We start from the raw sequence: 13713 nt of genomic DNA, 5'->3' as shown, positions 1-13713 counted from the left end.
CATTAAATATATTCTAACAGAAAGGATGAGTGAAGAAATTATTGACAGCAGGGGGTGTTACAGAGAGTGGCAGGTGGGAAGTTCAGCAGAGACGTGTCAAGAGAGTTAGAGAGAAATAAGTGACTGAGTTGAGGGAGAGTGAAAATAGAGGCAAAATGCTTTGGAAACTATTCGTTATAATTTATTGTCTCCTTGATCTATACTCGCTGCCTTGCGGGACATTTTCGGGAGGCTAAGAAGTAAGCTCTGCGCAAATCTAGAGTGGAGTCCCTAAGGGATTCCGACAACTCCTGCAGCCAAGCTGGTGCCTCTGCTTTCCTTTGCACCATATCAGTGAGGCCGAGAGGGGGGTCTTGTTGTCTGGGCAGCCCAGGACCTCCATATACATTGCCCAGGCTTGCACTTCAGAGAGGTCACTTTAGTGCTGCAAAAACAACATAGGAGGCCGCAGTTTTGAGTTACCAGTCTTCAGCCACAGCAGGCGCTGTGATTCTCCTGGGATTTGAATTCACCTCCCCCCCCCAGAGGCTCACTCCATTGTCTCTCAATGACTTGTTCTTGCTGTTATTTTTCAGATCTCTATACCCCCCCCCCCCACTTTTAAATCCATTTATGATATATGGGGTTCTAGGTCAGCAGATCTCACCCACTGTCCTCCTTTTGAATTAGACAGGTAAATAAATACAAGGTGTGCCTTACTACTGTCTGCAAATCAGTAGTGGGTTATTTTGGGGAGTGTTAAGGGAAAGTTTGATTGGACCAACCAGGTGATCTCTAGGGCCCAGGGCATTTCAAGAATTTTACAGATACACTTATTATAATCCTTTAGTCTCAATGTATTTTTTTAAAGCATTTTGCATTTTCTGCATTCTCCCTATGCTAAGTAAGTTCAGCTTGGTTATAGCCAAGGGGTGGGGATTTTTTTTTTTTTAAAGTAGGTAGGCAGGATTATTTTGATTTAATGATTACTTTAATTCAATTGTTTTTGCAGACAATAAACAGGACTGAAAAATGTCGGTCTGAAAAGTTTGCCTTGAATGGAGAAACTTCACCGAACAAGAAGTTGGCATCCAGTTTGCACAGGCATCAACAGAGTTTTCTTTTAATTTTCTACCTTACCCAACGAAAACAAAACAGTGTTTCTATGTGCTGTGCAGATTGTTCAGTCATGTAGTCTGATAGTTTTATTTTTGCTATTTTTTTATTAAAGAAAAAAAAACCCACGGCAAAACACTGGGTTGGTCTTTTATCTGGATGAACATTTGAAATTCAGAATTTACTTGGAAGTGTAGATAGATTTGTTTTTGTTTTCCAAAAAGACACAAAAACAGAGAACCGATGATGTCAAGAGGGAGCAAGCTGAGATGAAAACTAATGGTCTTCCTCAAGAATCCAGCTACTCTTTCCCCTTTCTCCGTGAAATCCAGTGTGTCTTTTATTTTGGGTTCATTTTTCTTTGTTTTTTTTTTTTTTAGAAATGTTTAGGTAAGGTTTATCTTGAATCTTAATTGCCTTAATTTTAAGGACGTCAAAGGCTCTCAAGGCAAGCTGTCAACGTCTTGGTAGAAGAAAGGAAAATGGATTCAAACATCCACGGCATCAGCTGGTGAAGTTCAACAGACTGAATTTTTAGGATGAACAAAAAATATATATAAAAGCTGTACAGTTTAGCAGAAAACGATCTTTTTCTTCTTTCGAAGAAAACTTGTTGATAAAGGAACTGTGGAGACTTCGAGAATTGAAAAACATGCAGACTTTTATGAACTTTCTTAGTGTTGACAGAGAAGAATCTAGAAAGCTAAAGTGTTTTACAATAAAATTATTGAACTATGGGGGGGGGGAATCAACTTGCATTTTAAGGAATGCAGGTTTTTTTCTTGCAGAATGGAGATTTTTTTTTTAATTTACAAAGTGTGATCGCTGGCAAAAGCATTAGTGCTTTTTATCTGCAGTCTTTTTTATGAGCTTTAAAAAGTTTTTAGTCTGCTTAGCTTGTCACATTGCAAACACCTAGCTTAAAAGCATTGGGCGGGGGGGGGGGACTTAAGTAGATAGGAGCTTATGGTCAAAAAAGTGCAAAAAAAAAAGCAATAGCTAGAAGAAATTGTTGACAATTTCTGTAGTCTTTCCTAGTTGTGATCAAACGCAGCCTATGGATGGCCTATTTTATACCAAAGATGAAATGACAACCTACCGCAGTCCAGAAGATAGAGTCGTTTCTCCCCCCCCCCCCTTATTTCTTCATTTTTTTTAAAAAAAATATCTTTATTTGACCTACATGGCCGGACCAGTTTCTTAACTTTGTGTTTGTTTAAACTACCTTCCACTGGTGTTGTACATTCTATATGCTTAGGCTTCTAATGAAAGTTCTGAGTAGTTGGTACTTAGCAATGTTTAGCGGAATTTCACAGCATGAGAAAGATATCAGTCGCCAGCTGTTCTTACCCAGGTGCATTTAAACTTTGCTGAGCTTTTCCATTGCGTTGTCCGATTTCTTTTGTACTGAACCTACGGTCTTCCTTCTTCTCAGCATCTCACAGGTTCGTTTCCTCCTCCTCTTCCTCCTCCTCCCTGGGTCATCTTCCAGTGCTCAAAACCAGCCATCTCCATTTTGCATTTTGGTGGTCTGTTCAAGTCACTTAGAAGATGATTCTAAAAAGTAGACGGTTGGTGTTTTCGTCTTAACTCTCCCCTGCAAGAAGAAAGATTAAAATGGTTAGTTCTCTCATGCTAGCATGAAGCTAACAACCACTTTGTACTAACTGGCTTTCTGTTGTCTTAATATGTTTGCTGACAATCACTAATTAGTTTGATTAGGCAAAAGACAATAGCAAGTACGTTGAATTGGCAAAGAAACCCTATTTTTAAATGATAAAAGAGTTTATGGAGTCTATATATTGGAGGGCCTAAGAGAATTATCCTTCCGCCACCCAAAAAAGGGAAGGGTGTCATGCAGTGAGAATTTTAAGACTGGCAGTGAAGAAGGCGCCTCAAATTTTTACCAGTTCCCTTATAAGTGTATGTGGAAAGTTTTAAAAGTATGCATTACATTCATTTCCAACTTCCTTGTTCTCTAGTAAGTTTCAACAAGCAGCACAATCCACTGGGAATCTCTGCTGTGTAAACACGGTTTAAAAACGAAGGGGAGTTAAGCATAACATAAGCCTGAGCATTCCCATAGAGGTTGGACAGGTTCCTGGAGATTACTGCTCCAATATTGCCACCACGCTTGATGAATGAGGCACCAAAGTAGAAGATTTCTGTTCTCTGTAGCAGGCAAAAAGATCTAGCGAAGGAAGCATTTAAACAAAGCCCAAATGATTGAAATGGCCTCCAGTGGCAGCAGCGGTGGGGGGCTGTTAAATGATGATGGGTTCACCGCAATGACAGTGGTGTCTTCAAAACAGGGTAACCATACTGAAAAGTGACAATAATATTATATATATATATATATATATAAATGCTAAAACAGGTTTCCTTTGAATCGACCAGGTTCAATGGCCCCAGTTGTGATGTTAAGGCTGCAACCTATGAAACACACAAGCCTCAGCGATAGGATAGGAAGTTTGTGGGAGGAATGTCCACGGAGTCCATGGTTACTTTAAATGACTTTTTAAAGAATCAAGTATTTTTTTAAGAATGCTAAAAAGTGTTTCCTTATTTTTAATGTACGTATCTCTTGTTTGGTGGGGATGGGATTGGGTTACCCAAACAAATGGCTGCTAAATATGCAACGTTCAATATGAAAAACGTAAAAATTAAAAACAGTGAAACCATCTAGCCAACCATTATAGACAAGGGGGCCTGGCTATGTGAGATTCTAAAAGTACATGTAGTTTTCCAGTTACTACATATGGACTATTCTGACTCAAAAGGACCACAGCGCTGGGGTCATGGGAAGAGTTTCCATGTTATGTAAAGATCTCTAGCTTTTTCCTTTCTTTCATGTGCTTTGCCACTGCTGTTTGCTTTCTGTGATCATCACTTGATTATTTTCTCTTTTTTTCCTTTGGAAAGCGTGTGCCTGTTGGATGGGACATGGGAAAAATAATCAAGCCAGCCTTATTTTTCTTCCTTTTAATGCTGTATCTTTTTTCCTGTATGTATAAAATAGAGATTATTCTTCTGTGGCACAATTTTGTTGAATATGAAAGAAGCACGCGTTATTGTTTTGTTCTTTTTTTAAAAAAAAATTGTTCCTGTACAAATTCTAGTTTGGTGCAAAGAAAAGTCTCATTGCTGTTGACAGTGAGGCTGCAAGGTAGCTACCGTGTGGCTGATGGGATATGCTGAAGTACCTTCCCGATTCCTCTGTTCAGAAATCTGTTGCTTTATTTATACATTCTCATTTTGTTTGACTTGGTTCAGCAAATACGGTTAAATCACGGAAGATTAAGTTGTCAGTGGGGCGGCGGCAGCAGCAAATAGCCCATATCATCACTTCAGGTGTTTTTTTTAAAAAAAGCTGTTTCAATTGTTTAATTTCCTTCAGACACCCTACTTCTTTGTTGTTTGGCAAAAGGAAAAGAAAGAACTATCCGTTCCTATAAATCACCTGACATTGATAGATCCACTTTGATAAACTGATCAGCTAACAGCCTGGAAGTAAAACCATAATATGTTCGGGGCTGCACTGGCATAAATGGCCACTGAACACCCCCCTCAAAAAAAAAAAAATCCCCAAGGGTGAATCTTGATTCTAAATTTAGTTTTATTAACAATTTGATTTGCTTCACATTTATGAGTCTTCCTGCTTGTTCCGGGAGTGGGTTCTCAAGATCTTTGTTCAGTTGCTGCAAGATGCTAGGAACTTAATATGCAGACCCGAATGCGCAAAATAATATAAATGGCAAGTTGGAAAACAAGATTCTTCTTCCTCTAGTGAAGGAGCATAGTCTTTATCCAACTCTCCCTTGGTAACTAAAATAAAATCCAGAATTTCCATGGACAATGAGATGGTGCTTGAATATTTACATTTTGGCCTAGATAGGTCCAAGTTCAAAAATCCTTAGAATTACGTTATCTGCTTTGCACAACCACAGAAGTTTTATTTCCCCCCAAAACTAGGTTCCAGTTTTTAAAGCCGTTTTCAGTACAACATGGTGTGGCTGCTGTTAGAAGAGATCTGAGCCTTGCTGGGCCTGTAAGCTGTCTGATGCCCCTCAAAGGTGCTTGCAAGTTTGCAACCTCAATATACATAGACTTTGCATTTCAAAACCTCCGCAAGGTCTACCCAGATAGTAATGATTTTTATGTGCTCGGTGTTAAAGTTCTTTGTGAGTATCAGTGACTGTTTCTAGCAGGGATATCTAACCCCTTAATATCCTATAGAGAGAAGGAATTGCGAAACTTTCGCTATTGATTAATACCTTGCTCCAGTAATGTATTTTGAAGGAAAACAAGTTTCTTTTTGGATCCCTTCTTTGAGCACCCACCAATTACCTTGCATTGTCACCTGCACAGACGGGCACTTACACAGACACATGGAAGTCCCCATAACTTCATCTTCTTCCTGATCTAATAATCCTGCACCTTAAATGTACAGATTAGGTCACCAATCAAAAAGCAATGCAGAGGGAGCCCATCAAATGCCAATATCAGCATCAGCTGGGTGGATGATTGGATGTTGGCATGCAAACAACTCAATTAGGGTTATCCAGTTGTGATTCCATCTTCCACATGTTGCCAAGGCAACACGGAATTGCCGAGAAGCAGTTTTTGGATGACTAGCCACACAACTGTGACGACATCTGAACTGGGCCTTAAAAGATAGACTTCAATTTTGATGTTATCTTGCAACAAATGGTTTGAAGGATTCTATGGCTTTTTCAGCAGTTCCAGACCTCCGCTCAGCAAAAGTATTTTGATCTGAGCTGATTTCCTGCCAATTCATTTGAATCCAAGTATTTGATTATGGTGACTAGTTACGGAGCAAAGGGTAAGATTTTAAAATGCTGGAAAAGAGACTTTTTAAAATTACGCAGTTGTCTTATAAGATTCTATTTTTTGAAGGCCCCCTGGTAGCATCCAAGGGTTTTGGATTCCTCTGTCAGTGAACCCTGAAAGTGTTCCTGGTTGTGGGTTCATAGCTGCATGGCTTGCCAAGAAGCTTAAAGTGTCTCACTGCAGTAGTTCAAAGCAGAACTTTAGAGATATTTTGAAGTAATTCCATTGTGTTCTGCAATATTGGTGATCACATCTGAGGAAGAAAAGTGGTGAACAGGCAAACAAGGGATTTTGCAGTGAGCCTAAGCATTAAAAATGCATTTTACGTTATCAAAAATAAGAAGGAAGGATATTATTTATGTATGTGTGGCGACCAAACTCAGCAGATTTGAGAATGCCTGCAGTGTAATAAAAGTTTATTTTTAATATGTCACAGTATTTTGATCTAAATTATGTTGTCTATGGTATTAAAGAAATGATGTGAAATATGTAGAAAGTTGCCTTGGTTCATGATTTTAAGCCTGAAGGTGGCTTATCAGCCACCATCCCTATCATTTTAATGCTGAGGCTGACATGAGTGAAACAGGTTTAAGTATAGTCTCTGGGACTATTACCTGTATAGTAAAAGTCATGTGAAAAGTGTGATTATGGGCTTAACATAATGAATCAATCCACATGGTGATGAGACCAAATATGGAATTTGAAGATAGTTGTGTTTGAGTCATACATGGCCAACATTTCATTTCAAGGCTTTATTTAACATGAAATTGGTTCTGATGTACAAAGGTATAAAGGATTTTCAAGTCCTCAGCGTTAGACCAAGGATATTCTAGCGGTGTGATGACATTGCAAAGGGGGAAAAAGCACGCTGCATGTTTCAGAGAACCTCTCCTTTTTTTAAAAAAAAAAACGCTATCTTGTTCCTCTACAGCGGTGGGTGAGTTACTTCATTTTGAATAAAGCATAAACATAATCATGCATGTAAGCGCCCATGTGCATACAAGGAAGTTCAGTGACTGATCCGATCTTTCTAGTCCTTGTTGAGCAGTTTCAGGAATCATGAAACATCAGAAGAAAGGTTATTTCTCTTAGGAGGGGGAAAAAAAACACCCTTCTTCTACTGTCATATCACCTAAAGTGGATTCCAATCTCAAATTCCTCTTCATACCTCAGACTACAGAAAAGAAACAGTATTTTCACTTTTACTGACATGTTCTTTGTTAAAAAAAATAAATGGAAATGTTTGACAAATGCTGTAAAGTGAATGTCGGGTTTGCTTCTGTGGGGATTAAAATTCTTGTGTTTACATAAATGGGTTTATATTTTGACAGCTATTACACTTGAGGTTCTTCCATCCTAATAACTGTTTGTTAGGAGCTGTGAATGATCTGCTATTAGTCCCGAATTATTACTACATTCTGATGCTGAAAGATTTTTTTACTGAAAACAAAATCTGGGGGAGGGAAGGGTTTTGTTCTAGATTATAATTGTGTTTTCTAACTTGATTTTGTTTTTGTTTTTTTACTTTGGAAAGAAGTTTTGTGCATCTAAAAGGTTTGGGTCAATAGGTTTTTAAAAGCTGAAAAATTGCATGGGCCAGTTCAGCAAACTTGGTTGAATTGGTTGAAACATGTAGGTTGACTGTTCATGCTGTGCCTTTGCAGTTGGGGAAATAGAAATTTTAGTGCTTCACTGTGAAGTTATAAAGTATATGAGGTGCTGCCCTTAGATGTTTTTACATCTGAAAAGTCAAAATGATCCCTTTGATATCCTAATTGATACCTTGGTTGAATATTGAAATGAAGGGAGAGGTATGCCACAGTGATTGTATCTCCTTGTGGCAAGCAAATCAAATGTCCCAGTCACAAGCAAAAAGCCAATAATATAAGCTGAAATTTAAAAAAAATCATCATGTGTTGGGTTGTTATATCCAACCTTCATTCATCCCTAACCTGACCAACAACCTTTACAAAGAAGCACTCAGGTGAATATTTGGACAAAGACACATCATGGGCCTAGTCTATCTTACAACACACAAAAAATAATGTTTTGTTCATTGGTCTTACAAAAACACACTGTTACTAATTTGGAGATTGCAAATTTAAGATTGGCAGAACTAGGCTGGCCTAAATGGTCATGCTAAGAACAAGCTCTTCTTCCCCTCATTGATATACACCTCAAGGAAGTAAGTTTCTTGTAATAAAACCGGAAGTGTCAATATTTCATACAGCAAACTTTAAACTGCCCCCCTCTGTTTCAAATGAAAAGGCTCCCGCCTGGTTAAAATGAAATCGAATCAAGGAACCAGGGCTGTGAAACGAGATTAAATTCCTACCCAGTAAATGGAAAACACCCTTTGCAGGCCTCCCAGTTCCCAAAGCGCAGCCCAAAAGAACTCTGAAAGGAATTACGATAACGATTCTGACTTGTAAGGGCATCTTTGTGCTAATGTTTCAAAATGTCATGAAAAGTTCTGTATTGCTGAGGGGAGGGTTTCCCCCTCGTTCTTTTTTTTTAAATTTCTGTTTGTACCACAATCCTAATAGCTGCCATTTTCCCAATCCTGGGGCTTTCTGTAGATCAGTGGATGTTAGGTTTAAACCTCTCTTTTCTTTGATGAAGCTTTCAATAAAAAAACAAAACTAAAGAAAAGCACTGAGTTTTGTGTTTTCTTGTGGCTGGCATGGATCAAACTGAAGGACGGCACAGTGTCCAACTAACGGGTCAGAGTGAGACCTCTGAAATCCTCCTGAGAAATAAAGACTGTCACAACATCTGGACTGAGATAATCTCAGAGTTTGGAAGGAGGAAAGTGTATTCTGTGGATAATTGCACTATTGTAACATAGCTCAAAAGACCCTGAAATACACAGAAATTATAATAATCTGGGCGTAATTTTTAAAGGCTGACTTTTCCATATATTTCTAGTGCAGAAGTTTAAAATTATTTAATTATATATTATCTTAACATTAATGGACACCTTCCCTCTTTATATTTGTGCGTTAACTTTTTTGTCCCTCGGTCTACCCCCAAGGACACGCTTTTTCGTTTATACTTAACCACAGGCAATGGGGGGTTACAATGGGGGGATGGACACAAGGCAAACATGAGCAGAGATGTGGATGTCAGACTTACCTTTGAAGAGTAGGCTGCATTCCAGAGGTTTCTCAGCGCGCGCACACACACACACACCTCCACCCTTCGTCCAAGGAAGCAAGAGGCATTCATTACTTCAGTTCAAGGAAGATCTTCAGCCAGGCAAAACAATTCCTGGATGATGAGGGGCCATGGCCTGGGACTCAGCCACACAGCTGCAAATTAAACATTTAAAATGTGTTGTAAACTGCAATATACAAATGTGACACTAGATGGTGAAAGTGAGCTATGCAAATTTCAATGTATTTTTTCAAAACGTTTTTAAAATACAGCATTTTCACATTTTCGTTTTTATTTTTTTAATATGTGTATAGATTCCACCCTGGTGTAATCTTGAAGGCTAGACGGAAAGAACGGGAAAAGGCACTTAGCTTGAGGTTCCTCACCGCAGCTCTATATCACCCCATTATTCCTTTCTTAATGTAAACAGAAGATTTAGAATCGTAGAATTGTAGAGTTGGAAGTTGGACCCCCTGCTATCAGTGGCACGCAGTGAAATTTTTCAAAGGGGAACAGTTAGGGCCAGAGGCTCTAGCTTGTGAGGGGCGTGAGGGGTCAATGTCATGAGTGTGACATTTGTCGTCGCACATGTGAGCATTGCACCTCCCACCCTAAACCAGGCAGAAGCTTCCCAGCTTTGTGAAAGAGGTGCCAGGGCTCTGACAGGATGCTGAAGCCCTTCTGTCACCTTCCAAAAGCCAGATGTGCTTTGGGAAGATGGCAGGATGGATCTTGGACCCATCAGAGCCTCGCACCTTCCTCCCTAAGCCTTCCGGGCTTTGAGAAGGGAGCACCAGGGAAACATTAAGGTGACTAGCCTAGTCCCCTTAGTCCAATGGCCGCATGCCACTGCCTGCAATGCAGGAATCTTTGCCCAATGTACAGCTCAAGCCCATGACTGAGATCAAGAGTCTCACGCTCTAGCGACAATAAAACAAATTGTGTATACCATTACACACAAACCCAAGCGAAACACCATTGCTTTTTTTCCGGGGGGGGGGGGTACTCAAGAGTACGCAGTACTGATACCTTTTTCCCCTAGAAGAAAAGCACTGTCAATAGCAGTGAGAATAGATTTCCTATTTAGTAGCTGTGCTACTTTGACATGAACTCCAGAATCATATAAGGCAGCCCAATTCTTTTCCAAGCATATCTGCATTATGTACTTCTTGCTTCACTCCTTATGCCAACGCTAGCCTGCTTAAGGGAGTGGTATCTCACTTTTTTTACATAGCATTTTCTCTATTTCCCCTCTTCATAGCTATTTGGTAATTTAAAACAAAAAACAAAGCTAGCCCTCCAAGTGGAAGGAATATGCTACTTTGGACGATAAGACAAAAACAAAGTTGAACTTCTGCTTTCCTTCCCAGTTACTTTGGGAATTCCCAACAGCACACAAACTTATTCCTAGCAAGCTCTCTTAGCAGTTTGACCTTTCATCTAAACTGCCCGTTCTCCAGATACCCGCAAGGAGCGACCACCTCCTCTTTCCTTTCAATATAGTTTCTTTTCCTCAACTTAAAATTGTCTGTTCTTATGCTGTGCTTATGCTGCATACCCACCCGTTAAGTGCTTTGATTTATTTTTATATACGTTAAGTGGTTATACTGTTTCTGGGGATGCTTGAGCCATAGTATTTGTCTTTTTAGAGTTATGGATATGGACGGGAGCTGAAATTTAGCTGGGCCTCAAGGGAGCTGCAGGCAAATGTTACAGCACTGTCTTGGGTTTTTAGCTACAGGAATGAAAGTTTCCTCTTATCAGGGTCACATGGCTACATGCAAGTGGGGATCTGGTTTAATATGAATTTTGCATGCTTATAAAGCTCACCAGCATTCTGAACAAGTGACCCCATAACTCCCTGCTTCTACCCACTCATGTTAGCACGGACAGGGCTGAGCGATATTTGGTTTTCAACATTGTGATATAATATCCCCCATTAAATATCGCTATATACCGATATATCACAATGCCTAAAATAAGGATGGAGCTATGTAGAGGCATTGGCTGGCTTCACGGTTATCTTTACATCATCTTTTTAGCATAGCGTGTGCACGTGCACACACACACACGAGCTGGGCAATGTATTGATACATTGTCAAAAATCAGTTTGATTTCATAATATTCAACATGACGATATATCGCGAATCATGATGTGTGTGTGTGTGCTATGTAAAAAATTGTAATGTGCGTGTGGGTGTGGGTGTGGGAAGCCAATCATTGCTTCTCTCCTGATTTCTTCCATCCCTGTTGCTCTGTATCGTAAAACAACAGTTGTAAATAGAACGTGTCCAGAGGAGGGCAACCAAAATGGTCAAAGGCCTGGAAACGATGCCTTATGAGGAACGGCTAAGGGAGCTGGGCATGTTTAGCCTGGAGAAGAGGAGGTTAAGGGGTGATATGATAGCCATGTTCAAATATATAAAAGGATGTCACATAGAGGAGGGAGAAAGGTTGTTTTCTGCTGCTCCAGAGAAGCGGACACGGAGCAATGGATCCAAACTACAAGAAAGAAGATTCCACCTAAACATTAGGAAGAACTTCCTGACAGTAAGAGCTGTTCGACAGTGGAATTTGCTGCCAAGGAGTGTGGTAGAGTCTCCTTCTTTGAGGTCTTTAAGCAGAGGCTTGACAACCATATGTCAGGAATGCTCTGATGGTGTTTCCTGCTTGGCAGGGGGTTGGATTCGATGGCCCTTGTGGTCTCTTCCAACTCTATGATTCTATGATTCTAAGTAACAACATATTAAAGATAAGTAAAAATGTATTGGTTTTAGGCCCCTAAATAGTAGCAATTGCCAGGACATTATTCCATTAGCCTCTACATAGTAACATCCTTATTTCAGACATCACAATCACTCAACCCTAATACACATCACAATTTGCAATATATTGCCAGGTCAAAAATTATTAAAGCAATATGGACTTCAAACCGGTTTTGGACAATACAGTAGTACCTCGAGTTACAGACGCTTCAGGTTACAGACTCCGCTAACCCAGAAATAGTACCTCGGGTTAAGAACTTTGCTTCAGGATGAGAACAGAAATCACGTGGCGGCTGCACAGCTGCAGCGCAAGGCCCCATTAGCTAAAGTGGTGCTTCAGGTTAAGAACAGTTTCAGGTTAAGAATGGACCTTCAGAATGGATTAAGTTCTTATCCCGAGGTATCACTGTATATTGCCCAGCCCGACCCTCTTCTGCCCTCCCTTACACCTGGGAAGCTTCCATAGTAGAATTCTAACTTCCAAGGACCAAGGAGGGAGAAGGAGGAGGTCTTCTGCGTCCCTCCTTGCTGCTATCTCCATTTCTACTGAAGCAATGGCACTGCGGCCAGGTCAGAGGGAGGGCTCAGAAGATTCAAACTCTCTCTTGCTCCCCATGATATGTCATCAGAAGCACAAAGGAGTCTAATTTGGGTTCAAGATCAACGAAGCCCAAATCCAAATCAAATCCAGGAAGGGGGAAGGTGTTGCCCAGCGCTACAACGTATTATTAAGGGGTGTGTCACAGAATCAGGACCTTGAATCCTTATCTGAGACACTGGATTTCCTGAATACATCTAGCAAAGAGATTAAAACGGTCTGGTCTGGGGAGATACAGCTATATCCTGACCCACCTCTGCTGAGAGCTCAACTTTTCTCTAATAGAGTCATATGGGGAACATTTGGCTTCCCAGATGTTGCTAAACTACAGCTTGCTCTATCCCTTCCCATTGGCCATTCTTGCTGGGGCCGATGGGAGGTTCACAAACATCTGGAAAACTAAAGGCTGCCCACAGCTGATGGAGAACTTGCTGCGACCATCAGCCTTGTGATACTTCTTGGTTATAAAAGGTGCAGCAAGGTCACCATTCTTCCCCTCTTCCAAGGCTTCCAATACCATTGAACAATACCCGTGATGCATAGAAATTCGTCAGCCTAGCTCCACCCAATCGCACCATCTTCGAAACTCTCTGCTAGGATGGGCAAGCCCTGCAGTGTCAAGACAACAAAGGACTGTTCTATGATTCTTTCCATGACACTAGGCTCTTTTGATTAAATTGCTGGAAGTGCCCAATGCAGTCCAGAAATGCTTTTCTAGATATTTAGGGATTTGAACCACCAGCTAGCCAAATAGTTATTTTTGGATAATATTTAAGGATATGTGTTTGTTCGTGTAGAGTGCCTTTGTGAAATGATGTCTAGGGAGTTATAGCAGATTGCAACACAGCCTTATCTTTTAGCCTTGCTCTGCCAAAAATCACAGAATGAGCTAGCCAGCTTCCCTAAGGTACTTTCTGGATCCCAGGAGTTAAGGGCTACATCCAAAACAATACTATCATTTGGAAGCCTGTACATATTATATAACTACAGCAGTGATCGGTTTCTCAGTCCCATATCTGGTCTCATGAAATGCTTCATCTGCATGTTACATATTGGCACTTTTGCAGTTTTATAATATGTTTGTAAATTTGGAGAAGTGTGAAATTATGTTCCAATTTACACATCTGCCTAGAGGAGATGTGAATTGGGCTGGGTCACCCTGGAATTTACGTAAATCAAATTTCTCATGCATCCTAGCCTCATGCCCTGCACATGGGCTTTTGAGAAGCATTTTGGTCACCGCTGTGA

At 40.3% G+C, this 13713-nt stretch overlaps 1 protein-coding gene and 1 long non-coding RNA gene across 10 annotated transcripts in view; one reads left to right on the top strand and one right to left on the bottom strand.

The window, feature by feature from the left end:
• The window catches only part of RBMS3 (RNA binding motif single stranded interacting protein 3), a gene marked incomplete at its 3' end in the record, with an annotated part of 736788 nt that extends 734542 nt beyond the window's left edge, over positions 1–2246 (top strand). For all 7 annotated transcript variants that reach the window (XM_081883321.1, XM_081883319.1, XM_081883325.1 and 4 more), the window contains one exon: positions 992–2246. In XM_081883321.1, the coding sequence (XP_081739447.1) occupies positions 992–998 (7 nt within the window). The remainder of the gene's footprint in view (positions 1–991) is intronic.
• The window catches only part of LOC309353833, a 109306-nt gene continuing 97837 nt past the window's right edge, over positions 2245–13713 (bottom strand). For all 3 annotated transcript variants that reach the window (XR_014162041.1, XR_014162042.1, XR_014162043.1), the window contains 2 exons: positions 9082–9257; positions 2245–2692 (listed from right to left, as the gene is read on the bottom strand). This is a non-coding gene — a long non-coding RNA (uncharacterized lncRNA). The remainder of the gene's footprint in view (positions 2693–9081; positions 9258–13713) is intronic.

Source organism: Podarcis melisellensis, assembly GCF_964234715.1.
Source record: "Podarcis melisellensis genome assembly, chromosome: 12".
Lineage (NCBI taxonomy): Eukaryota > Metazoa > Chordata > Lepidosauria > Squamata > Lacertidae > Podarcis > Podarcis melisellensis.
The sequence above is the reverse complement of the archived record's forward strand: the minus strand, read 5'-3'. Positions and strand labels throughout refer to the sequence as shown.